Source organism: Oncorhynchus kisutch, linkage group LG18 (assembly GCF_002021735.2).
Source record: "Oncorhynchus kisutch isolate 150728-3 linkage group LG18, Okis_V2, whole genome shotgun sequence".
NCBI lineage: Eukaryota > Metazoa > Chordata > Actinopteri > Salmoniformes > Salmonidae > Oncorhynchus > Oncorhynchus kisutch.
Window position 1 is genome coordinate 45,548,041 of NC_034191.2, and position 24,740 is coordinate 45,572,780.

The 24,740-nt window shown below is 41.3% G+C and overlaps 1 protein-coding gene across 3 annotated transcripts; it reads right to left on the reverse strand.

The window, feature by feature from the left end:
• Positions 1-259: 259 nt before the first annotated feature.
• On the reverse strand, positions 260-24,226 carry LOC109908851 (myeloid leukemia factor 1-like). 3 transcript variants are annotated; one of them, XM_020507585.2, is made up of 8 exons: positions 23,863-24,226; positions 21,785-21,793; positions 21,503-21,665; positions 4,365-4,451; positions 4,043-4,183; positions 1,963-2,122; positions 1,212-1,359; positions 260-990 (listed from the first exon to the last, which is right to left on the reverse strand). In XM_020507585.2, the coding sequence occupies exons 1-8, from the start codon at positions 23,907-23,909 to the stop codon at positions 906-908; spliced, it is 840 nt and encodes a 279-aa protein (XP_020363174.1). In that variant the 5' UTR covers positions 23,910-24,226; the 3' UTR covers positions 260-905. The 3 variants fall into 3 exon arrangements, with proteins under 3 accessions (XP_020363174.1, XP_020363173.1, XP_020363175.1); XM_020507584.2 differs by lacking the exon at positions 23,863-24,226 and adding an exon at positions 22,977-23,781; XM_020507586.2 differs by lacking the exons at positions 21,785-21,793; positions 23,863-24,226 and adding an exon at positions 22,977-23,145.
• Between the last annotated feature and the right edge of the window lie 514 nt (positions 24,227-24,740).

The following is a 24,740-nucleotide window of genomic DNA, read 5'->3' on the forward strand; positions in this document are numbered from 1 at the left end:
TCTGAGTCACTGACAAGTCTGTTCCAAAAATACCCTGTTAGATGTATCTGTCACACAGGCACAGTCAGCAGTGCTCCTATACAGTGATAAACACACTGCTTGATGACAAATCAAATAAACACTCAGTTTTAATAGACTAAGCTACCATTTGCTTTTGAAATGAAATATTAAATTTTCAAATTGAGGATCTTATGAGTTCAATCTATAAGAATCCCATGATAAGAATATTTTAGAATGAACCGGACACTTTCATCCCAACCATAATTTCTGTTTTTTATGTTATAAATTAATAGCATGGTGAAAAACAAGATAACCCCATGTCAAATAACAATATAAAAAGGGTATTATCATTTTTTACAAAGATTACAGCAGGTAAAATACATGAATAAAACAATGGCCACTACACATAAAAAGTACACAAGTTTGACGTCTAAGTGCACTTATGGACTTCAAATGTCTAACTGCATAAATATATTTGTTTGTTTCCTTTTGATGCAATCTATACAATGTGAACATGACATTTCCAAAAGCAGAAGGATAATATTTCTGAGATAACATTGCTGTTGATCTGATGCCCAATGATATAACATGTGACAAATTATGTCTGCTCAATGTCATGATTCTGAAATCATATATCACATATAATCGCTAGTAGCTTATGTGTGCCTGTCTTAATGCTACTTCCACGGGAGTCCTGAGCTTTCTGGAAGAAGCTTGTATGGATCTACTCTGACAGAATAAGTGCCTGACTTGACAAGTGTTCTTTACTTTACTTGGTAGCATCAACAACTGGGTCATTGTCTGATTTTCTGTGAGACAAAATACCTGGAAACCAAGCTTGTCTTGGAGACAGGTAAAAGCATCAAAGAGTTGTTGCCTGACGTAGCTTTATTTGCTAGACATTTCTACTGCTTCACCATGCCTGATCCTTTGACTTTGAGATCGTCAATGTGTATTTTCCTTCCTTCAGGTTTTGGTTTTACTTTGTCCCTGAGGGGGGAAATTAGAAAGCAGACATAAATCATTCATCCATCAACCCACATTTCAATAAACCATTGATCAACTGTAGTATAATACTTGACACTTCAATCATAACCTAAATGTTCACTGATGTAGCATCCAGAAATGGATTGTTTTGGTTTACGGCCACTCCTCCTCGAGCGGATCTGTCCTACGTGTCATTATATGACCTAGGACACATGATGACTGACCTACGTCCCTGGTCGGGGCCGGTGGCGGCAGTGAGGGCTGCCCGATGCACCACCCTAGGCTTGGGGGCCTCCAGACGGGACTTGGGGGCAAATGGTCGGAATTTAAACACCTCTTGCTGCCACTCTTCGTCAAAGGACTGCGCCTCGGCTATGAGGGGAAAATGCAGAGGTTAGGGGTCAGGAACAGTTTAGGTATCACTCTGTGGGATGCTGTGATTAACCTGGAAAGGGGCAGTTCCTTGGAATTTGAATACCTTATTTTCTCTGAGATAGGAACAAAACGGAATGTCTCAGACTATATAAACCCCAAACAGAGCTGGGATAGGAAAATCCTCTGACAGTAAATTCTGTATTTTTTATGACTATTCATCCAACACTGATGATAACCTATATGCCTTAAAATAATCATCAAAGCATCATAAAAAACAATTAATAAATTGGTAACACTTAATTAACACATTGGTAATTAAAGACTGCAAGTATTATGTGTTATTCTTATAAGCATGTATGCACCTTCGTGATGTTTTTCAGGCTTATAATATGATATGTCTCTTTATATAGGACATTTTCAACAGACTCAAGTAATGATCATTATGAGATGATAATAAGACATAAGGGGTGACACATTCTTTCAACATGTCTTACAGTGCATTAGAACCACATCATAATGCATATTACCTGCAGGGTTAAAGTAAAGTATTACCCTGTTTTTTGGGGGGATGCTGACCCCCTTACACTACAACTGACTTACATTCATCCAGATTCTGGAAGTCCTGGTTGAGCTCCCGTTCCCCTGTCCTCTTGTTGTGTTTTTTCTCCACCACGTGTCCTCGGTCCTGGATGTGGTGTCCAATGGACATCTTCTCCAGACCACTCTCTGAGTCCTTCAGGGACTGCCGAGTCTCCTTAATCTAGACACGGGGACAGCCAATCAGAATGAGTTACCAAAGAGGCGATGGACAATAATGACTGAGAAAGCCAGCATCAGGAAACTCTTGCTGTGTCAGACATTCAGTTGAAGTCGGAAGTTTACAATCACCTTAGCCAAATACATTTAAACGCAGTTTCACAATTCCTGTCAGAATAATAGTAGAGAGAATGACTTATTCCAGCTTTTATTTATTTCATCACATTCCCAGTGGGTCAGAAGTTTACATACACTCAATTAGTATTTGGTAGCATTGCCTTTGAATTGTTTAACTTGTGTCAAATGTTTCTGGTAGCCTTCCACAAGCTTCCCACAATTATTTCGGTGAATTTTGGCCTATTCCTCCTGACAGAGCTGGTGTAACTGAGTCAGGTTTGTAGGCTCCTTGCTCACACACGCTTTTTCAGTTCTGCCCACAAATATCCTATGGGATTGAGGTCAGGGCTTTGTGATGGCCACTCCAATACCTTGACTTTGCTGTCCTTAAGCCATTTTTCCACAACTTTGGAAGTATCATTGGGGTCATTGTCCATTTGGAAGACCTATTTGCGACCAAGCTTAACTTCCTGACTGATGTCTTGAGATGTTGCTTATATCCACATAATTCTCCTGCCTCATGATGCCATCTATTTTGTGAAGTGCACCAGTCCCTCCTGCAGCAAAGCACCTCCACAACATGATGCTGCCACCCCTGTGCTTAACGGTTGGGATGGGTGTTCTTCGGCTTTCAATCCTCCCCCCTTTTCCTTTTTTTGGGGCAGTTTTGGAGCAGTGGCTTCTTCCTTGCTGAGCGGCCTTTCAGGTTATGTCGATATAGGACTTGTTTTACTGTGGATATAGATACTTTTGTACCCGTTTCCTCCAGCATCTTCACAAGGTCCTTTGCTGTTGTTCTGGGATTGATTTGCACTTTTCGCACCAAAGTACGTTCATCTCTAGGAGACAGAATGGGTCTCCTTCCTGAGCGGTATGACGGCTGTGTTGTCCCATGGTGTTTATACTTGCATACTATTGTTTGTACAGATGAATGTGGTACCTTCAGGCATTTGGAAATTGCTCCCAAGGATGAACCAGACTTGTGGAGGTCTACAATTTCATAGATTTTAGGTGTATGAAAAAAAATCTCCCAAAACCCTATACACTGATTATGAACACCTGTTCTGAATGTGAAAGACAAAATATTTAAGTGCCTTTGAACGGGGTATGTTAGTAGGTGCCAGGCGCACCAGTTTTAATGTTTCAAGAACTGCAACGCTGCTGCTTTTCACACTCAACAGTTTCCCTTTGTGTATCAAGAATGGTCCACCACCCAAAGGACATCCAGCCAACTTGACAACTGTGGGAAGCATTGGAGTCAACATGGGCCAGCATCTTGTAGAGTCCATGCCCCGACGAAAGAGCATCTGCTAAATGACTAAAATGTTAAATGTTTTACATATAGATACATACTTATATTACTGTCAACAAATGTAGAATTTGCCCACTTTTTTATAAACAAAAAAATATTTGTTACATTTGCTTGTGTAAAACCTAGCAGTACTACTTATTTCTCTGAGAGAAATATAAAGCATTTTGCTAAAAAAAATTGATTTGTCTCTAAAATGAAACCATCAAGTGATAGAGTTTAAACAAATACTGTGCATGTCTGTCATTGAACATCCCCATGCCATGATTAGATAGTGAAAAAAAATACACCAATCTCTTTCATAATTTCTTTAAACAATAAAAGCTAATGAATGGATGTATAGCATTTTGGAATTAAACTCTTCTTATACTCTCTATGACTCTGAGGGCTTGCTGTTCTCGTAAACAACTTCTTCCTTAGTGTTCAGTGCAGTATCAGCTTGGAGAGCCCTCCCCCAGCCACTCAGCAGTATCTCTGGCCAGACTTGAGTGTACATACCCCGCCAGGGGCGCGCCGTGTCTGGGAGGAGGCCTGGAACACTTTGGGGGGTTCGTCTCCAACCTTGGAATAGGTCATCACTGAGGAAGAGCTGAATGAGTGGGCGTTGGTGTTGCCGTTCGAGTCTGTGGACAGGTTCTCCTGGAAAACAACCCACACACAGATTGACGTGAGTATAAAGCCATGTAGAACACACGTCCTAAAACACTAATGAACAAAGTCTGTCATAAAAATATAATTAATTAATTCATACTATTACCCTTCTAGTAATTCTATTTGTATGGGCTGTGTGGGGTCTGAGAAGAGACACAACGTGACTCACAAAGTTTCTGTGCATGTCCTCCATCTTGTTCCTCACGCCGAACATCATGCTGTCCAACATACTGAATGGATTCTTCGACTCCATGTCCTGCAGACGGAACAAGAACAATGGGCCATTCAAAACTAACTTTAAGGTCCATACCACCATTACAACAGACATCCATATACCATACAATATAAAATCTCCCTCCACGCTGTACCATCATAGGGGCAAAACTTCCACTAGTCGAATTTCCACTTATTTTCCCATTGACATCAATGCATGACTGGGTGAATGCTTGACTTATGCTCAAGTAAGGATTCACACCATAGCTTAACAAGTATACTCATAATCTAGTTTGTTAAAATCTATTTAGAAATGTAGGCTAACTTCACTCATCGCTATATTGGACATCTTTCATCAATCAGAGATACACGGAGAGTGATTCCTTTGTCCGCCTGGAGCGTGGACACATTTTGACGTCATCAGAGTGTGCAGTTGAACACTGTATGCTGTTATTTTTTACTAAAACATAACCAATACTCGTTAAATATACAGTACCAGTCAAACCTACTCATTCAAGGGTTTTTCTTTATTTTTACTATTTTCTACATTGTAGAATAGTGGTGGCATCAAAACTATAAAATAACACAAATGGAATCATGTAGTAACCAAAAAAGTGTTGAACAAATCAAAATATATTTTATATTCTTCAAAGTAGCCACCCTTTGCCTTGATGACAGCTTTGCACAATCTTGGCATTCTCTCAACCAGCTTCATGTGGAATGTTTTTCAACAGTCTAGAAGGATTTCCCACATGTGACACGTTTCAGGACACTAGGCGTAATAACGCGAGTCTCGACTTCACAGGAGAGCCATTTGAACGTTTTTTATTTTGATCAAAATGCGTTTTTTGGCAGAAAAGCCTTCTGGAACGTGAACTTTCATGTGCCTTAATAACAAACTTATATGTCTGTAAAAATGAATCCAATTGTTAAATGACGAGCCTTGTTGGTTAAGCCACAGAAAAGTGAGCAACCTTCCCACAAGCCATGATTGGCTGAGATAATGAGTGGGCTGGACATGCTGAGAGAGGAGTTCAGATTGGTCTGCCATATAGAGGGCATCTGTCTATTTGAGCTGGTCAGTCTGTGTTGGTAATCCTGTTGAACGCTGTTTTATTTTAATTTTTTATGTTGCTCTCCACTTTCTGGAGGATCGAGTTTTGAAATCAGTGGAATTAGAGTATGATAGTTAGAGTTAAGAGTTTAGAGTAGCTAAAGAGATGGAGAAAACACCGGCCTCCGGATTACATCTTCAAACTAAGGACAACCGTGGCATGGCATCCGTGACAGGGAAACACGTCCATCATGCATGATGATGTATACAGACGGGTAAGATAGCTAGCTACATTTTCAGATATTACACAAAAGTGGTTTAATTTCAAGCTAAAGTATACTGTTAGCTAGCTAATGTTACGTGTATGACGATATTATTCGTATCCCAGAGCCATTTGCTTTGCTAGTTAGAGCCTAATGTTAGCTAGCTAACATTGAACCTGGTTGGTTAGCTCCCAGCAGATTTGCGCAGGGTAGTGTTTAACTAGCTAACGTTAGCTGGCTGGCTCGTTAGCTAATGTAACGTGTGTGATCTTGCATGTTGTTTACCTAGCTAGCTAGCTACATGTCTTAAGCTAAAGTGTACTGTTACCTAGCTAACGTTAGCTGGCTGGCTCCCTAGCTAACGTTACGTGTATGACGTTATTACACCTGTTGAATATGGCCAGTGTCAGTTAATTGTTGGCAAAAAAGCGTAATGAAGTTGTTGCCAGCAGAGCTGGTTAGGCTGTTTCTATGTTATCCAGAGGGAAACAAATCTTCGGCCAGAGCGTTAGGTGTGCGCTATGAACGCTCCGAGAGCGAAACGAGATGGGTGGGGCTAAAGCTTAAGATGGTGTGAACGATGCTGAATGGGTGTAGACAAAAAGCTCTAGATACCAAAACATTCAAAGACCATTTCCTCAAAAGTGAGTTACCAAATTGATCAACTTTCAAAGCAGTATTACTTTCCCATTGTTCCTCAAAATGCAGTGTATGATATACCATGTTGTAGAGTCTCTACTTTTATCCAATGTAAAAAACACAATTTTACATTTTGCTACATAAGACCAAATCCAGGTGGTGAGTTACATATCTTGAGCACTTGTTGGCTGCTTTTCCTTCACTCTGCGGTCCAACTCATCCCAAAACATCTCAATTGGGTTGAGGTCGGGTGATTGTGCAGGCCAGCTCATCTGATGCAGCACTCCATCACTCTCCTTCTTGGTCAAATAGCCCTTACACAGCCTGGAGGTGTGTTTTGGGTCATTGTCCAGTTGAAAAACAAATGATAGTCCCACTAAGCGCAAACCAGATGGGATGGCGTATCGCTGCAGAATTCTGTGATAGCCATTCTGGTTAAGTGTGCCTTGAATTCTAAATAAATCACAAATAGTGTCACCAGCAAAGCACCCCCACACCATCACACCTCCTCCATGCTTCATAGTGGGAACCACATATGTGGAGATCTGTTCACCTACTCTGCCTCTCCATCTCAGTGGATAGATATGTTTTAGTAAAGTGCATTAGTTGGGCATATGCAACCTTTGTGATTTGGAAAAAAAACAGCCGCAAAAATCACACTGATAAGTTAGCATAGCTTTAGGCTGCGTCCGTTAGGGCACCTTATCCCCTTTATAGTGAAGAACTTTTTACCAGGGCCAATAGGGCTTTAAATCAACATCCTGTGCATGTCATTGGGTAAATAGAGCTCTTTGACTGTTTTACAATACTCGACCCAACCACATGATCCTAGTCTCTCTTGTAGTGGAGTGTAAGTTACAGTAACTAACCACAGGCCTCCTAGAACTGCTAGAGTGAGCTAAATCACTAGGCTGAGCCACCATGGGTACCATGGCCTGGTTGTTTTACGAGCTGGTTGACCCCTCCTGTTGATGGTGTTGGGTCAAATATTACCCCAGCCAGCTGGCACCCACAGCGGGCCAGATCAACTCTGCTGGCTGGGGTAATATTTGACCCAACACCATCAACAGGAGGGGTCAACCAGCTCGTAAAACAACCAGGCCGTGTGTGCATGACCACACGCACACTAATACTGGTAGATACAATCGCATGCACACACACATGCCTAGTAAGCCTACACATACACTTGGTATTGGGTAAACACATGCATACTCCCACATCTTACCAATTTGGCATGGCAATATGCACTGTGAATGTGGCCTTTGCTCAGATTCACAATATATCAAATCAAATGTATTTATAAAGCCCTTCTTACATCAGCTAATATCTCAAAGTGCTGTACAGAAACCTAGCCTAAAACCCCAAACAGCAAGCAATGCAGGTGTAGAAGCACGGTGGCTTGGAAAAACTCCCTAGAAAGGCCAGAACCTAGGAAGAAATCTAGAGAGAACTAGGCTATGAGGAGTGGCCAGTCCTCTTTGGCTGTGCCGGGTGGAGATTATAACAGAACATGGCCAAGATGTTAAAATGTTCATAGATGATCAGCAGGGTCAAATAATAATAATAATAATAATATAACAAATAATATAATAAATATTACGTTATTACCATAACTCCAGCTAGATTCTAACTTGCTGTGTGTGTCTATAAAGATATAGTGTAGGTGAGGGGGGTTAGTAGTTGCCAATTGGTCAGCTTATGGCTGAAACAAGGAATGGTGCTGCATTATAGCATTTGAGTAGTCTGCCGGACTAACCGTGCTATCAACACAGCCGAAACGTGAAAGCGACTGGCTTATCCTCTGAAAAGCAGTACAATACAGAATGAACATAGAGTGCAGAGCAGCAGCAACACAGACATAAGCACACACATATACACACGCACGCACTCACAAAGAAGCCTGAGAAAGCAAGGCACCACTGAGACAGGAAGGCTCATATACAAAATAGTGTCCGTCTTTACACATGTATTCAGTTTGTTCTCAGTATGTAGTCTAGTCTCTTTAGCTTTGTTTTCTTGTTATATTACACTGTGAATCTGAACCTTAGCCCTTCCCACATTTCCATGGGGCCTAGAACCTGCTGAATGTGCAAATTGGGAGAAAGACTATTTCAGTCCTAGCCGCTGCTCCCCTGACTCTCTACTTCAGGGTGTTTATAACCCCTGGAGGCCTGGGCAGGCATCCTAAACATCCCAACCCAAGCCAGGGGCACCGTATGTGGATACAGACACCAGAGAGAGAGGGAGAAAGGTTGGGCTGGAGCTCAGCCTGGAGGGTGTTGAGAGAGCTATGCTCTCCATGTAATTGGGACCCGTTGCCATGGATTACAGGGGGTTTAACACTGAAAACATATCCTCGTTCTGAAAAAAAACCTGCATGGACCCAACGGGTGGGCAGATGGGTGGGGGGCAGAGAGTCTGGGTCTCTCGGTTGCTCGCTCAGCTCTTTTCCAAAGGTCAGGGTGATGTAAAATGCTCCTCGCTGCCCCTGATAGGCCTGTACGTAGCACGACGGGACAATTATATCTCTGAATAGCATGTATAAACGAATAAATGCCCGTTACACTTGCATGTCGGGCATATTCTTAGATGGCCGCAGAGGTTGATCGTGTAAAATGTAAAGTATTGACTCGCAGGGGCTTTAATACATTATTTTGGGGGTGGCTGTGCTACTGCTCGATTTTTTTAAACTCATGGTCCCCTTTCCCCCCTCCCAGCCTGTCATGGCATCGCGTCTTACTCTATTCCCCCCTCTCGCTGGTTAAAGCGGAGCTATGAGTCACACTGAGGCCAGGGCATAGGGCTTTAATTTCAGCTCTCAGGGAATGGAGGGACAGGCGAGCTGTGAAGGCATGGCTTCTAGGAACTGTTAGAAACCACTGGGGATGCTACCCTAATAAAAAATAAAAAACTGGTCAGCAGGTTAATGATACAGAGAGTAGGAGTAACTTTAGCGACAAAGTGCCCATTTCCTTTTATAAATCAAAACACATGATAAAGTTTTTTTTATTATGACAGGTATATAAAAAGCTGAAATGTGATCTTGGCTTTAATTAACGCAGTGAAATTAAATTAACCGAAATAAAACAATTTTATATTTTCTTTAATGAGTGATTAAAGTAAAGCGAAATAAAACAAACTCCTCTGAATCCAAGGTATCTTATGAAAGATTATATTAACTAAGCAAGTAGTTGAGTGTGATGGAAGGGAACGAAATGTGATATTCCCAAACAGCCAAACAACCTTTGAGAGGAAAGACTAAACATATTCACAGGCTGGGGGGATCGAATGCTCAGCAAACTGGCAAAAGAAACAGCAGCTTTACTTCAACGATGCTGTGAATGTCTGTGTGTGTGCACGTAGGTGCGTGTTCTGATGTGTGTGTGCTCCTGTGTGCACATATCTGATATAGGGTGCGTATTCACTAAAGCATGCGTGATACTTGAGATCGGTAGCGGAGCAATAATATCTTTCATAGCTGCTAACCCTTCTGCAGTGGGTGCCAGAGCACGCTTGCCAAGCAGATGGAAGAGCAAAAGGAACAACCCAAAACAACATCCACCCAGGGCCGGATTAATGCAGGGGCTTACCGGTGCTGAAACCACTGGGCCCAGGCCCGTGGGGGGCCCGGTGTGGAAGCAAATAAAAAAAATATATATATATATAATAATAATAATAATTCCAAAATTACAAACAAATATTATCTATACTTCGGAAAATATTCTCAACCCCACATTGTTACATTACAGCCTTGTTCTAAAATTGATTCAACTGTTTTTTATCCCTGCATCAATCTACACACAATACCCCATAATGGCAAAGAAAAAACAGGTTTTTAGAAATTGCTGCTAATTTATTTCAAAAATGTAAATATTACATTTACATAAGTATTCTGACCCTTTACTCAGCACCTTTGGCAGCGGTTACAGCATTGAGTCTTGAGCTTGGCACTCCCATGCTTCTCTGCAGATCCTCTCAAGCTCGGTCAAGTTGAATGAGGAGCGTCGCTGCACAGATATTTTCATGTCTCTCCAGAGATGTTAGATCGGGTTCAAGTTCAGACTTTGGCTGGGCCACTCAAGGACATTCAGACTCCTGCGTTGTCTTGGCTGTGTGCTTAGGGCGTAGTCCTGTTGGAAGGTGAACCGTAGTCCCAGTCTGAGGTCCTGAGCACTCTGGAGCAGGTTTTCATTAAGGATCTCTCTGTACTTCGTTCATCTTTGCCACGATCCTGACTAGTTTCCCAGTCCCTGCCGCTGAAAAACATCCCCACAGCATGATGCTGCCACCACCATGCTTCAACGTAGGGATGGTGCCAGATGTGACGCTTGGCATTCAGGCCAGAGAGTTCAATCTTGGTTTCACCAGAATCTTGTTTCTCATGGTCTGAGAGTCTTTAGGTGCCTTTTGGCAAACTCCAAGCAGGCTGTCATGTGTCTTTTACTGAAGGGTGGCTTCCGTCTGGCCACTCTACCATAAAGGCCTGATTGTTGGAGTGCTACAGTTTTGTCCTTCTGGAAGGTTCTCCCATCTCCAAAAAATAACTCTAGAGCTCTGACAGAGTGACCCTTCTCCCCCGATTGCTTAGTTTGGCCGGGCGGCCAGCTGTAGGAAGTCTTGGTGGTTCCTTCTTCCATTTATTAAGAATGATTGAGGCCACTGTGTTCTTGGGGACGTTCAATGCTACAGAAATGTTTTGGTACCCTTCCCCAGGTCTGTGCCTCGACATAATCCTGTCTCTGCGCTCTATGGACAATTCTTTCGACCTCATGGCTTGGTTTTTGCTCTGACATGCACTGTCAACATATATACAGTGTGCCTTTCCAAATCATATCCAATCAATTGCATTTACCACAGGTGGCCTCCAATCAAGTTGTAGAAACATCTCAAGGATGATCAACGGAAGCAGGATGCACCTGAGCTCAATTTCGAGTCTACGAGTCTGTATACTTTGCATCCCTCGTTTACTCAAGTGTTTTCTTTCCTTTACTTTGGCAGTTACATGTATGCCTACAGCCGGGAAGACCGCAGTTTGGGCAGCATGCACGCCAAATATATTGTTTGTTGCATTGTGGCTATAGACATATAATCCATAGAAGGGTTTTGTAACCTCTTACCCTGGCAATTTGACTGTTAAACTCATGGGTACACTAGCAATGGATGCCAGTTCTGACTTGAATGGGAACTGCCATCTATGGATTATATTTCTATGGATGGTTGCAGCTGTTGCTTTGCCTTTTGCAGATTTTAAAATACAATTGCGGGAAAAATGTATAGTTTGGAAAGAAATTCTAATCAGTCTGTAGAACCAATAGAAACTATTTTTTATTTGAAAAAAGCAAAGCCCTGCATCCACCAGTAGCTTTTCAAAAATCCCTACAACAGCCCACTGCTACAGAACTAGCCACCGCTGTGCACAGTGCACCACACGCTCTTACCAACAACACCTTCAACTGTGAGCTAGCTTGCTACAGTAGCGCTCTTTAAAGCTCTCTAAAACAGTGTCTACCCCCCAAATGGCACCCTATTCCCAATGTAGTGCTCTACTAATGACCTATGTAGGCTGGTGAACATTGAAAGTAATTACCAGGGATAAATATACTGGGCACACGGGGAGGGGTGCAGGATTAGTGAAAGGACACAGGGACTAAGTTTAGCACCTCAGGGCTTCTAAAGCAGGGCAGCTGCCTGGTCATCATGAGACCTTTATACTGGGAGAGAAGGTGTGTTTAGGGGAAATGGGAGCAAAGGCCCATTAGACAGATCTCGGTCATGACCATTAGACACCAAACGGAAGAAAACGGACTGAAAAAGGGAGAGACAACTTGAACTTGTTCAATAAGAAACACTCATTTTCAGAATCTGTTGCAAAATGTTTTAGAACATTTTTATGTCCTAATGAATATGACCATTAGACCATCGACCAATCCTCAAAAAGGGCTTTAGTTTTTGAGCAATGGCGGTCGGTGCCGTTTAAGGTTGCAAAGGGAGGGTATATTACTGGAAACTTTTTAAGTTTACCAGTATACTACCAGAATGTTGGTATCATTCAAGGATGTTATCTAATATGTCACAAGATGTCTAGTGGCCCTTTTGGGTACTTCAGATTTTTACAGGTGTCTAATTATCTCTTGCTCTCTTTCTGGTCTTATCACATGTAAAATATACCAAATAATTAAATAACATGATTTTCAAATAAAACATTTAATGACAAAGCTGTAAACATTAATATAAACCATCAACTTAGTTAATAACATTGGTGTTAATGAGGGTTTCAGCCTGAAATATCCTTGTATTTGTTTTATTTTATTTTATCAGTATGCATTTGCTGGTAATGTTTTTGCATCAAATTGGTGGCAGCAGTTGTGAAAAGAGTAAATATTGGAAGAGTTGCATAGATATTTGAAAATAATGCCATTGTTGATTAGATGCTTTTTTCATTAATTAGGCTATTTTCTCTTGAACTTATGGTCTACCTACTAGAAACTCATGGGCAATATGGAAATAGAAAAAAATGAATACTATATATGAATTTTTCAAAAACAAGTTATTCAAGTATAATTGACCAAAGTTACAATAGATTGCCATAGATTTTCTGTTAATGACCAAAATTACTGAAGATTCCGGTAACTTTGGTAAACTACAGGTCGCTTTGCAACCCTAGCACTGTTTAAGATTATAGCATAATATAAATAATGACAATAATATTCATACGAGTCATTCGTATGAATGGAATATGAATGACTATCATTCATATTCCATTCACCCAGCTCAATGTAACATTGATAGGTTTGGCTAGTAGCCTACTACATGTTTCTGAAATTTGCCCTATACCCATCATAAGGTTCCTACAACCTAGCCTAAAAATTTAAGTTTGAAACTACGCTATAAAGGTTTGAGAGACAAATTTGAGTAAACAAGGTAACAAACAGTGATGCTTTCAATACTGCCTTGCACACTCTTGCCTGCATCTAGCTGATCTGGGGTGTGTAATCATTAGTCCAAACAGTTGCACCTCCCGAGGTGCTGACCTGTTGCACCCTCTATAACCACTGTGAATATTATTTGACCCGGCTGGTTATCTATGAGTGTTTGAACATCTTGAAGAACAATCTGGCCTTAATGACCATGTACTCTTATAATCTTCACCTGGCACTGCCAACAGAGGACTGATCACCCCTCAGAGCCTGGTTTCTCTCTAGGTTCTTCCTTGATTCCAACCTTTCTAGGGAGTTTTCCCTATCCACCATGTGCTTCTACATCTGCATTGCTTGCTTTCGGGGATTTTAGGCTCGGTTTCTGTATAAGCACTTTGTGACAACTGCTGATGTAAAAAGGGCTTCATAAATACATGTGATTGATTGATTCTGTTTTGCAACTAAAACAAGAGTTTCTATTGGACAAATTTAGGTAAGTCCCTCCCTGTTTTATTCTGTTTCCATTTGTTCTGCTTCCATTTAAGAATTGTTTTGCAACAGAATTGGCGCAATGAATACACCTTTAATCACCCACACACACAGTTCACTTTCATAGCAGCAACACACAGCATCACTTGCTCTCACCTTTCCCCTTCACTTGTGAACACCAGTGCACAACAAAACAGGTGTGACAAGGCGCAAAAACCTCTAAGACAAACATTTATACCATAACCGCTACACAGCCTACATTGTTGTCACCATATTAATGCTATTGTCACCTCCTGAGTGGCGCAGTGGTCTAAGACACTGCATCGCAGTGCTAGCTGTGCCACTAGAGATTCTGGGTTCGAGTCCAGGCTGCGACCGGGAGGCCCATGGGGCAGCACACAATTGGCCCAGCGTCGTCCGGGTTAGGGAGGGTTTGGCCGGCAGGGATATCTTGTCTCATCGCGCACTAGCGACTCCTGTGGCGGGCTGGTGCAGTGCACGCTGGCACGGTTGCCAGGTGTACGATGTTTCCTCCGACACATTGGTGCGGCTGGCTTCCGGGTTGGATGGGCATTGTGTGGTTGGGTTGTGTTTAAGAGGACGCATGGCTCTCGACCTTCGCCTCTCCCGAGTTCGTATTGGAGTTGCAGCGATGAGACAAGACTGTAACTACTACCAATTGGATATCACGAAATTGGGGAGAAAAAAGGGGTGGAAAATACTAAAAATAATAATAATAATGCTATTGTCAACAAACTAGAAATAATTTGTTTGTACACATGGATTGGATTGTTGGTTTACTATCAGGCAGTAGTGTACAGCAAGCAGATTAGCAGTTACACCAGCGGGCCCTGTTGACAATACATCAATAAAACAGAAAGCTTACCTTGACTTGGAAGAGTTGCAGTGTTGGATAGCCTTAGCCAGCTAGCTAACATAAATAACATTCCACTCTGTTCGTTTGAGTCAGGTTGTTGAGTAGGCTAAATTAGTTGCATTAGCTAAGTGAAATGTAACAGGGTCCCCTGGTGTAAGAAGAAGAAAAAGGTACATATAACTCTCTCTCTCACTCTCTGCTGCTTCTCCTTCATTTTTGATGAAGTTAATTTGTTCAAAACTGTTCAACTATTATCTTTCTCACTTGGAGTCAACTACTCACCACACTCTATATACTGCATAGCTAGCTAGCTGTAGCTTATGCTTTCATTACTAGATTTGTTATCTGATCCTTTGATTGTCTGGACAACATGTCAGTTCATACTTCAAGAGCTCTGATAGGTTGGAGGACGTCCTCCGGAAGTCATTATAATTAGAAGGGGATGAGAACCATGAGCCTCCTAGGTTTTGTATTGAAGTCAATGTACCCAGAGAAGGATGGAAAATAGCTGTCCTCCGGCTACACCATCGTACTATCCTCTAGAAGGTCTACATTGAGGCCAATGTAGACCTTCATTACAAAACAGTATGCTTTAAATCAGTTATTTGGTGACATGAATATATTTAGTATAGTTTTATCTAAAAATTATAACTTAAATGTATAACTATTTTTATTCTCCTGAAATTCACTGAGTAGGATGGTCTTCCCCGTCCTGCTCTGAGGAGCCTCCAATGTACCCCTACTCGATGTAAAACAACACAACCATGTTTTGTCACATCTCTTATCTCTCCCATTTATGAAATGTGTAAACATATTTTACTTCTAACGTGGTTAAATTGATAGATATTGTGACACCCCCCTAAACTAAAGAAAAATGCAGAATATGCCTGGCTGGAGGGGGGAGGGCCACATAAGCTTATGTAACCCAATATTGCAAGCTCTGATATTGAGAAGATTTTGAATACAAGTAGTCAGTTGTCTGCACTACATACACAGACAGCATTAGCATATCTTAATTAGCTTTTTGGAAATATAGACCTGTAAATACAGAGATACAATAGAAGGAAATAGCAAATACAGTACCTTCAGAATGTATTCACACCCCTTCACTTCTTTCCACATTTTGTTGTGTTACAGCTTGAATTAAAAACGTATTAAATATAGATGTTTTTGTCACTGCCCTACACACAATACCCCATAATGTCAAAGTGGAATAATGTTTTTTGAAACAAGTTCAGGAGTAAACATTTGCTTAACCAGTCACATAAGTTGCATGGACTACCTCAAAGACCAGGGAAGTTTTCCAATGCCTTGCAAAGAAGGTACCTATTGGTAGATGGGTAAAAATATAAAAAGCAGACATCCCTTTGAGAATGGCGAAATTATTAATTCCACTTTGGATGGTATATCAAGACACGCAGTCACTACAAAGATACAGGCATCCTTCCTAACTCAGTTGCCAGAGAGGAAGGAATCCGCTCAGGGATTTCACCAGGAGGCCAATGACTTTAAAACTGGTTTAATGGATGTGATAGGAGAAAACTGAGGATGGATCAACAACATTGTAGTAACTCCACAATACTAACCTAATTGAAAGAGTGAAAATAATGAAGCCTGTACAGAGTAAAAAAATTCCAAAACATGCATTCTGTTTGCAACAAGGCACTAAAGTAATACTACAAAAACATGTGGCAAAGAAATTAAGTGTCATGTTTGGTGCAAATCCAATAAAACACATTATGGAGTACCACTCTCCATATTTTCAAGCATAGTGGTGGCTGCATCATGTTATGAGTATGCTTGCAATCGTTAAGGACTGGGGAGTTTTTCAGGATAAAAAATAAACAGAATGGAGCTATGCACAGGCAAAATCGTAGAGGATACCCTGGTTCAGTCTGCTTTCCACCAGACACTGGAAAATGAATTCACCTTTCAGCAGGACAACAACCTAAAACACGAGATCTACACTATAATTGCTTACCAAGACGACAGTGAATGTTCCTGAGTGGCCAACTTACAGTTCTGGCTTAAATCTGCTTGAAAATCTATGGCAAGACTTGAAAATAGTTATCTAGCAATGATCAACAACCAATTTGACAGAGCTTGAAGAATTTTTTTAATAATAATGGTCAAATATTGTACAATCCATGTGTGCAAAGCTCTTAGAGACTTACACAGAAATGCTCACAGCAGTAATCACTGCCAAAGGTGATTCTAACATGTATTGACTCAGGGGTGTGAATACTTATGTAAATGAGATATTTCTGTATTTCATTTTGAATAAATGTGCAAATATTACTAAAACATGTTTTCACTTTGTCATTATGGGGCAGTGTGTAGATATGTGAGAGAAAACAAATATATCTAATCAATTTTGAATTCAGGCTCTAACACAACAAAATATGTAATAAGTAAAGGGGCATGAATTCATTCTGAAGGCACAGTATGAATATTTATGATTTTTGCTATCTGATTAATAGACAACTTTGCTGTCATTCAGTGCTGCATAGTTCTGCCTGACAGAAATGCATACACTAACACGTTTATGTTGTGGCTATTGTAATCTCATCGGCTCTAAGAAAAACAATTGGGCTCAGACACTGAAAACTCTCATTGTGGATTTTATTTGTTCAGCCCCTACTCTTGCAATACAACCTGACACTCATTGTCAAGAAATTCCATCAACTTAGTGGGCCTTCACATGAGATAGGAATGGCAGCTCTCCAATGTCAATGCCATCCCAAATCTCCCAGTCTGCCCTGGAGACGCCATACATGTTGACATGGTGACATTATAGGTATGGGGAGGATGTAACCACATATGATGACAAGCTCATAAGGCAGGTGCTCCCCACATTGAACCAAAACAACCTGACACTCATTGACGAGAAATGCCATCAACTTACTGGGCTTTCACATATGATAGGATTTGCACCTCTTCAATGTCAATGCCATCCTGAATCTCCCAGTCCTCGATAGGTCCACTCCACCAACAGTCCTCCCCTCTGGCAGTTACCACAGACAGAGACACCATGGAATTGGACTGTCACATGTCAGTAGGCCGTTCAATAGCCAAAATGCCACCTGGAAAGTGCTGTCGTGCATTGCCATCATATGTACGATATTTTGTGATACCGGAACTGGACTTGCATGTAAAGAATAAGCTTTCATGTTGGGGTGACTCATGCATTGGTCTGGGAAACTGTGCAGTAATCCCAACATCCCTTTAAGGACATATGCCATCTAGGGCAAACAAGAGGCCCCTTAGGATGGTCAAACTGAAACAAAGATGTTATATGTCAGGGCTACCCAACCCTCTTCCTGGAGATCTACCATCCTGTGGGTTCAGTCTAACCCTAATTTAACACACATGATTCTACTAATTTGCTGCTCAACAAGACCTTAACTAGCTGAATCAGATATGCTAAATTAGGGTTGGACTGAAAACCTACAGGGCAGTAGATCTCCAGGAAGAGGGTTGGGCAGCCCTGCTGTATGTGATCGTGTATGGTGGCTGGGGATTGACTGTGAGATAGTGGTCTTTGTGCACCATGCTTGACCAGCACCACCTCCTCTGCAAATCCTTTACAGTCCATCAAAGCCCAGGGATCATCTTTAAAATGTACAGTATGTATGTCTGGAGCTGTGCTGCGTCCATCATAACACGTCTTCCTGAGGTCGCCATCACTGGTTCTGTCACCCTCATCTCCCGCTGGTCCTGTCCCAGACTGTATTCACAGCCAACTATCCACAGTTAATATCGTCCAAATGATCATCCTACCCGACTTCCAGAAGAATATTAAGGAATTTTTAGGATGTGAACTGCAGGAATTGTGACAAATTAAAAACTAAATTAATTGTTGGAAAGGTCTATGGGCAGGTCTGTTTGTGACAGCCCTTTCAGACTCTCCTTCAGAACCCGACAACTAACCATTTCACTACTGAAGTATCCCCAGAATCATTCAGGCTGAGATAACATTCCAATTAGTCAAAGGGTCCTGTTGGCTTCAGGGTTGGGCTCAATTCGAATTGAAGTCAGTCGATTCAGGAAGTGATTTGAATAAAAAAAATCTAAAATGTTTAAACTGTTTACATTAATAGCTTTTCATTTTCAGTTTGTTGAGAAGTCATTGAAAATAGATGCCCTTTTCTCAATAATTGAATTGGAATTTCAGTTTACTTTCTTGAATTAACCACCTTCAATTCAAATTGAGCCCAACCCTGGTTGGCATGCAAGCTTCACCCCCTGAGAGTCTGCACCCAACTGTTGTAGAATTGGAAACTGATCACCACACAGCCCCAATATCCTGCCCGTCATACAGGAAAGATAGCTTGCCTAGAATGGCCAGTTACCTATGCAAGCTGGTCAGGCCCCAGAACTACAAACTCTATTGGCTACTTTGTCTCCTCACCCTGTTAGGACACACTCATGTCCTGGTCACCTCAAAGACTTTAAGTGTGCAAGGTTGATTCAGTTTCAGTGGGGAAAGAGGGAAAAGGTTAGCGCTGTACATTTACGCTACTAGAATGACTGAATGTTGTATTACAGGTTGCTTTCCTGTTACTTGGTTATGCTACTATGTGCTTTGTGTCGTCAAAGGTTTGTTATTATATTTTTCAGAATTGCCCATTGTAAGTGTGTGAATGAGATGAACACACATTGAAAAGCTATTTGGATCTGGTATTCAAACAAGAGGCAGTGGCAGTGCCACCCATAGTTCTAGATATGCCAAGATGAAACATTTTTAAAGACAGAAAAACACATTCAATCCAAAATTAACAAGGGCAAATTATATACAGGCGAAGGTGTTTGAATGTAATCATGTTGACCATATTGGATTCCGAATAAAATGGATTTACACCAAATCAGTCTTTATGGGCATGAGTGTTGTATACAATTATGGAAAACATCTAATCTAATTCCGATGTCGGAGCCCACTTGCTTTACTTAGAGCAGATTACACTAGCCACAACATCAGAAAACATGTGTAACTGTATGTACTTTTGTCAGGCAGGATGATACATCACTGAATGAGAGCACATTTGAGATGGAAAGTTAGAATTTAAGCACGTAGCAAAAAGTAAAGCTTACATTCATCATAAATATTTATAGCTGACATTTCCGCCTATTGTATCTCTGTGTTTACAGGTTTATATTACCAAGATGCATTATGATATCCTAATGCTGTTTGTGTATGTATGTATGCCAGACAACTGACTACTTGTATTTTAAAATGTTGCGATATCAGAGCTTGCAATATTGGGTTACATGAGCTTATGCGGCCCATTTCCCCTACAGCCAGGCATTATTCTGTACTTTTTGAATTTAGGGGGTGTGTCAAAATATCCATCAATTGAACTACTTTTGCAGAAAGGTATTTGGATACAACCATCCATTTCATAAATGGGAGACATTAGGGATTTGAAAAAACATGGTTGTGATTTGTTCTACCTCGGGTAGGGGTATCTTTAAAAAATGTGGTGGCCTTCCCACCAGCCTACATGTTCTATTTGCCTTCTGATAGAAAATGCATATAACTGCATTGCAAAGCTGAGCTAATAGACTAGTGTTTAAATGTAATGAAACTGTAATTCAGTACTGTTGAAATTTACAGAGAAAATTAACCACACACTGAATCCTAACTTTGCACATGGTTAACTTTGCAATCATGCATTAATGTCAATGGATGATTTGCACAAAAATGTTATGTACAAGGATCTCAAGTCAGGATTCAGGTCTATGAGAAAACAGAACTATATTGTGATAAACTCATAACCAATGCTGTCATGAGAAATGTGTACAGTGTGTCCTTCCTGATTTGCTGCATGTAACCATGGGCCAAACAGCTATGAAAACAAACATGTCTGTTTTGACTTGTCTTTTCAACAGCTCGGGCAGCAGGGTCCTCAAGAGGGCCATTGGTGTGTTTGAGTGAGAAAGCACTGTGTCAGTGGAACAATGCTCTAAATATACCCTCCTCAGGCCAAAGATAGCTGGCCAGAGAGGCGAGGGGTTGCCCTTCTTTACAACCCACCACACTCTCCAGTGCCCTAGCAGAGCAGCAGCAGAGGTTCAATAAGCACTATAGCATCGCTGGCCTGACCTGGCAGCAGGGGGGGATCCGGTTACACGTCCATGGCCATTTTCCCTCACGACCCCAGTAAACCTAAGCCCTTTTATTTTTTATCTCTTTCGGCTGGTCAGCGTTCTTGTTTGTTTGAAAGCTGGACGCTGAAATGAGGGGGGTGGGTTGAGGGGGGTGAGTTGTGGTGCAGGTGTTTGGGTTCCTTCACTCACTGACACAGATTAAGGAGGACAGTATGTAGGTCAGTACCAGGAACTGACCAACTCCTGGGCTAAGGATATGATTTCACACCTTCACCAAGAGAGTACAAGTGAATGGGGAGAATCTACAATGTACTGGGAGGTATGGTCGCCAGTTTCTGTTTCTCAAGCCAAGCGAACATAGCCTGGTCCCAGATCTGTTTGTGCAGACAAATGACATAATAGCACAAACAGATAAGGAGAACAAATCCAAAGGGAAATGCTCTCCAAGTAAGAAGACCAGCTTAATGATAGGGTATGAACTAGAGGCACTGAAGCAGTCACCTGTTTGAGATTCAAGCCAACAACCCTCTCCTGACCTGACATATCCTAGTCAGGATCTGTATGTGCTTTAGCCAATATCGATACTCCCAGGCTACTCGTGTCATGCACATTGAGCATAGAAAATGCACTTTACAAATTAATTATTATTATTATGTGTGGGACCTAACCTGGTTCACCAGAACAACACATTGGCCCCTAGTTACCATACCCCAGTCAGTGTGTCACAGTCAAAGCAGAAGTCCTCACCCTGTGGTCCTCCCGTGGCACCATGCTAGTGTTGAGTTGGCCCCCGGATACGTGGCCCCTTTCCCGCCCGCCAGTCAGACTGGGCATGAAGTCCCGACCGAAGGGCTCTGAGAAACTCCGCATCATCTGTTGTACACGGGTATTGTGTGCCTGGAATGGATCCCTGTGGAGAAGACAAAGAAGAAGAGAGGGAATTAGCCTCAACGTTCCCAGAGATGCTGGTTCTGTAATTCTTTGCAGAATTGATGACTGTGCTGATGAGTGAAAAACAAATGGTCCTACCTTGACGAGCTGTAGATTGGAAAAAGGGAAAGTGGAGGGAGATAAAGGAAGGAAGGAAACTTCTTAACACCAAGGCATTCACCATTTCATAATTTACCGTCTGTCATACAACCAAATTCACAATTAATATGAGTAGGCATAGTTGTATTAGTTATCAATTAGTGGAACACCTCCCCAAACACATAAATGAAGGAGCCAGTGTTGCTCCGCCTTATTTCTTAGGTCAAATCAGTGATTGGCATTTTTCTGTGTGAAAATAGTACAAATAGTCATAGCTAGATGTGTGGTGGGTGGGGACAACCGGAGGGTTTTGGGTGTTCGGAGCGAGCGGCTTCACTTCTGTGTAGAATATATGTTTAAAAAAAGAAAATTCTACTAATAAAAATAGTAATAGCAGAAACATGCAACTGGGCATTGCAAGTGGAAGGCTGATTTGTGGACTGAAGATGGGGGTTGTAATGTAACATTTATCATATTTTATTGCAGGCCTAAGATATGTCAAGGATCTAGGCCAGGTGATTAATAGATATTTCATTCTCTCACTTATCCTGGGGAATGGGTCACAGCATCTATTCACCAATGAAAAACATGAAGCAATGTTTTGCTGACATCGGTAACTCTATGCCTTGAGTAGTAAGTACCATGCTATTACTGTAGCCTACATGTTAACCAGTAGATATTGAAAGAAATTCAACATTGATGTTGGTGTGCCTTAGTTGTCATTTAAATGATTTAGAATATAGCTCTATATATACACATGGGGCATAAGTCTTCAAGGTGCAGGGCAGAGCACAGGCAGGTAGCCATGCAGCAAGTGATAGCTGTTCAGCAGTCCAATGGCCTGGAGATATAAACAGTTTTTCAGTCTGGAACTGCTTATATAAGGAAATAGGCTATGCTGATAACAAAGCATTGGAATTGGGCACACAATTTCCCCATAATAATATCTTCAACCTATTGATTGTGAATGCAGCTCTTAAAATATAACATTATAGATAATAGCCTACATAGTGTCATTGTAGAGACGGGGTGGGTAGCATACAGTCGTTCTTGTCTAATTTCTGAGACAATGTGTCATGTTCAAAGTGGTGTTGACTTTTGACTGCTATTTAAAATAAACATTATTTTTCGAGAAAAATCTTCAGACAGTCGAATGAATGAGTGGCAGAAATACAACAAAGATACTACTTACGAGAAGAAAGGGTCCTCGTCAAATTCCCTGAGAAGACTGTTAAACATTTCCACGGGTGTTTGGACGGGGAAAGTGAAGTATGAAATATATCTCTTTTCTGTCTCCTGCTATGAAGCGGCTCCAAAGACCCGGTGTGTGAACGTTACAGCCCCCCGCGCTCGGTGTCAATGAAGTTACCATCGAAACTTGCTACATTTTAGAACGTTGGGCAGATGAACAAACAGCCACATGACCTCCGACGAACACTCCGATTGGCTGGCTATTCAAAGCTCGAGCGGCTCTATCAGCACAACGCAATGTTTTCAGTAGCTGTCGTGACAACGGAGCTCGCTCCATAAAAACAATATTCGAAGTTTTGCCTTAACTATTTTACCTGCGTGTGCCACAAGACCATACCGTTCTAAATTTTCTTGAAAAGCTGTCAGTGCTATTATATAATACAATATCAGTACTTGTTGCATTTTCAACTTGTGTAAATCCTATCATGAACTGATTTTAGCCAGAGTACGGCTGGGGATTGACTGCATTGTTTAAATGGAATGTTAGCATATTGGCAGTTATTGAAAGTTGTATAATGGAATAATCCCTCTCTAAGATTGTCTGGCTGGCTAGCAAGCTAACGCACCTACAGTGCTGATACATTCTCCACATTCATTATTTTACACAATCACTACTGGCATACTATAACGCTATTGATAATAGCCTACACTACTGACTCATTTTAGACAAGGGGTGGGTACAGTCGTTCTTGTCCTTTATCTTTATCGTTTATATGTGTCATGTTCAAAGTGGTGTTGACTTTTGACTGATATTTAAATTAAATATATTTTTTCTAGACAAATATTCAGACAGTCGAATGAACGAGTACAATATTGATACCACTTACGAGAAGAAAGGGTCCTCGTCAAATAACCCGAGAAGACTGTTAAACATTTCCACGGTTGTTGGAAAGTGAAGTATGAAATATCTATTTTCTGTTTCGAGCTATGAAGCGGCTCCTACGACCCGATGTGTGACAGCCCCTGGTTACTATCGAAACTTGCTACATTTTAGAACATTGGGCCAGTAAAAATATATCCTCCAAACACCGGCTTCGAGGCGTGCCAATATATTCTCCAAACACTGGCTTCGAGGGCATTATCACTTAAATCGTCTATGTTTGAGCTGCTTTTGAAAGCAAAAGCCGAATTGAAAACATTATTGGAATTGTTGGAACTCGATTTTCATAATAGCTAGCTATGACTGATGGTTTGGTTAGCTTAAACTAGCATGTCGGTTTGTTTGGTTACCAAGGCAACTACTGTAGCTATCTACTATAAACTTGCTAGGTACTTCAGTGGATGTTGAACACATTTCTACCTGCAAATGAACACATTTACAGCAGTAAATGTGTTGAATTATAGCCATGGTATAAAAGGGACAATCAACTAGGGGCAACAGAGCCACTCACAACCCATCATTGAAGGAAGCCGTGGGACAGGCCAAATGGGTCACAGATACACCCATGTCCACAATGCTGAAACTGACCTAGAAGAGAGGAAAGAGAGAGAGAGAACCCCCCCCCCCCCAAAAAAAACACAAAAATAATAATAATACTATCATTTGTGTGTGTATAAAAAATGTGTAGATATGTGAATGCCCCCACCCCGCTCCCCCGGCACAGTTGTGAGCTATAATTTTAATGACGTTTTTTTATCCCATATTTTTTATTTTTTACTTTTATTATTTTTTTTAAAGTAAAACACCACAAACTCATGTCGGGAA

Coding starts and splice junctions, on each gene's coding strand:
- LOC109908851 (XM_020507585.2), bottom strand. CDS start 23,909: ATGTTTAACAGTCTTCTCGGGTTATTTGACGAGGACCCTTTCTTCTC. Junction 4,184..4,364: donor AGGACATGCACAGAAACTTT/GTGAGTCACGTT, acceptor GTTGTTTTCCAG/GAGAACCTGTCCACAGACTC. Junction 2,123..4,042: donor CACGGCGCGCCCCTGGCGGG/GTATGTACACTC, acceptor CCCCGTGTCTAG/ATTAAGGAGACTCGGCAGTC.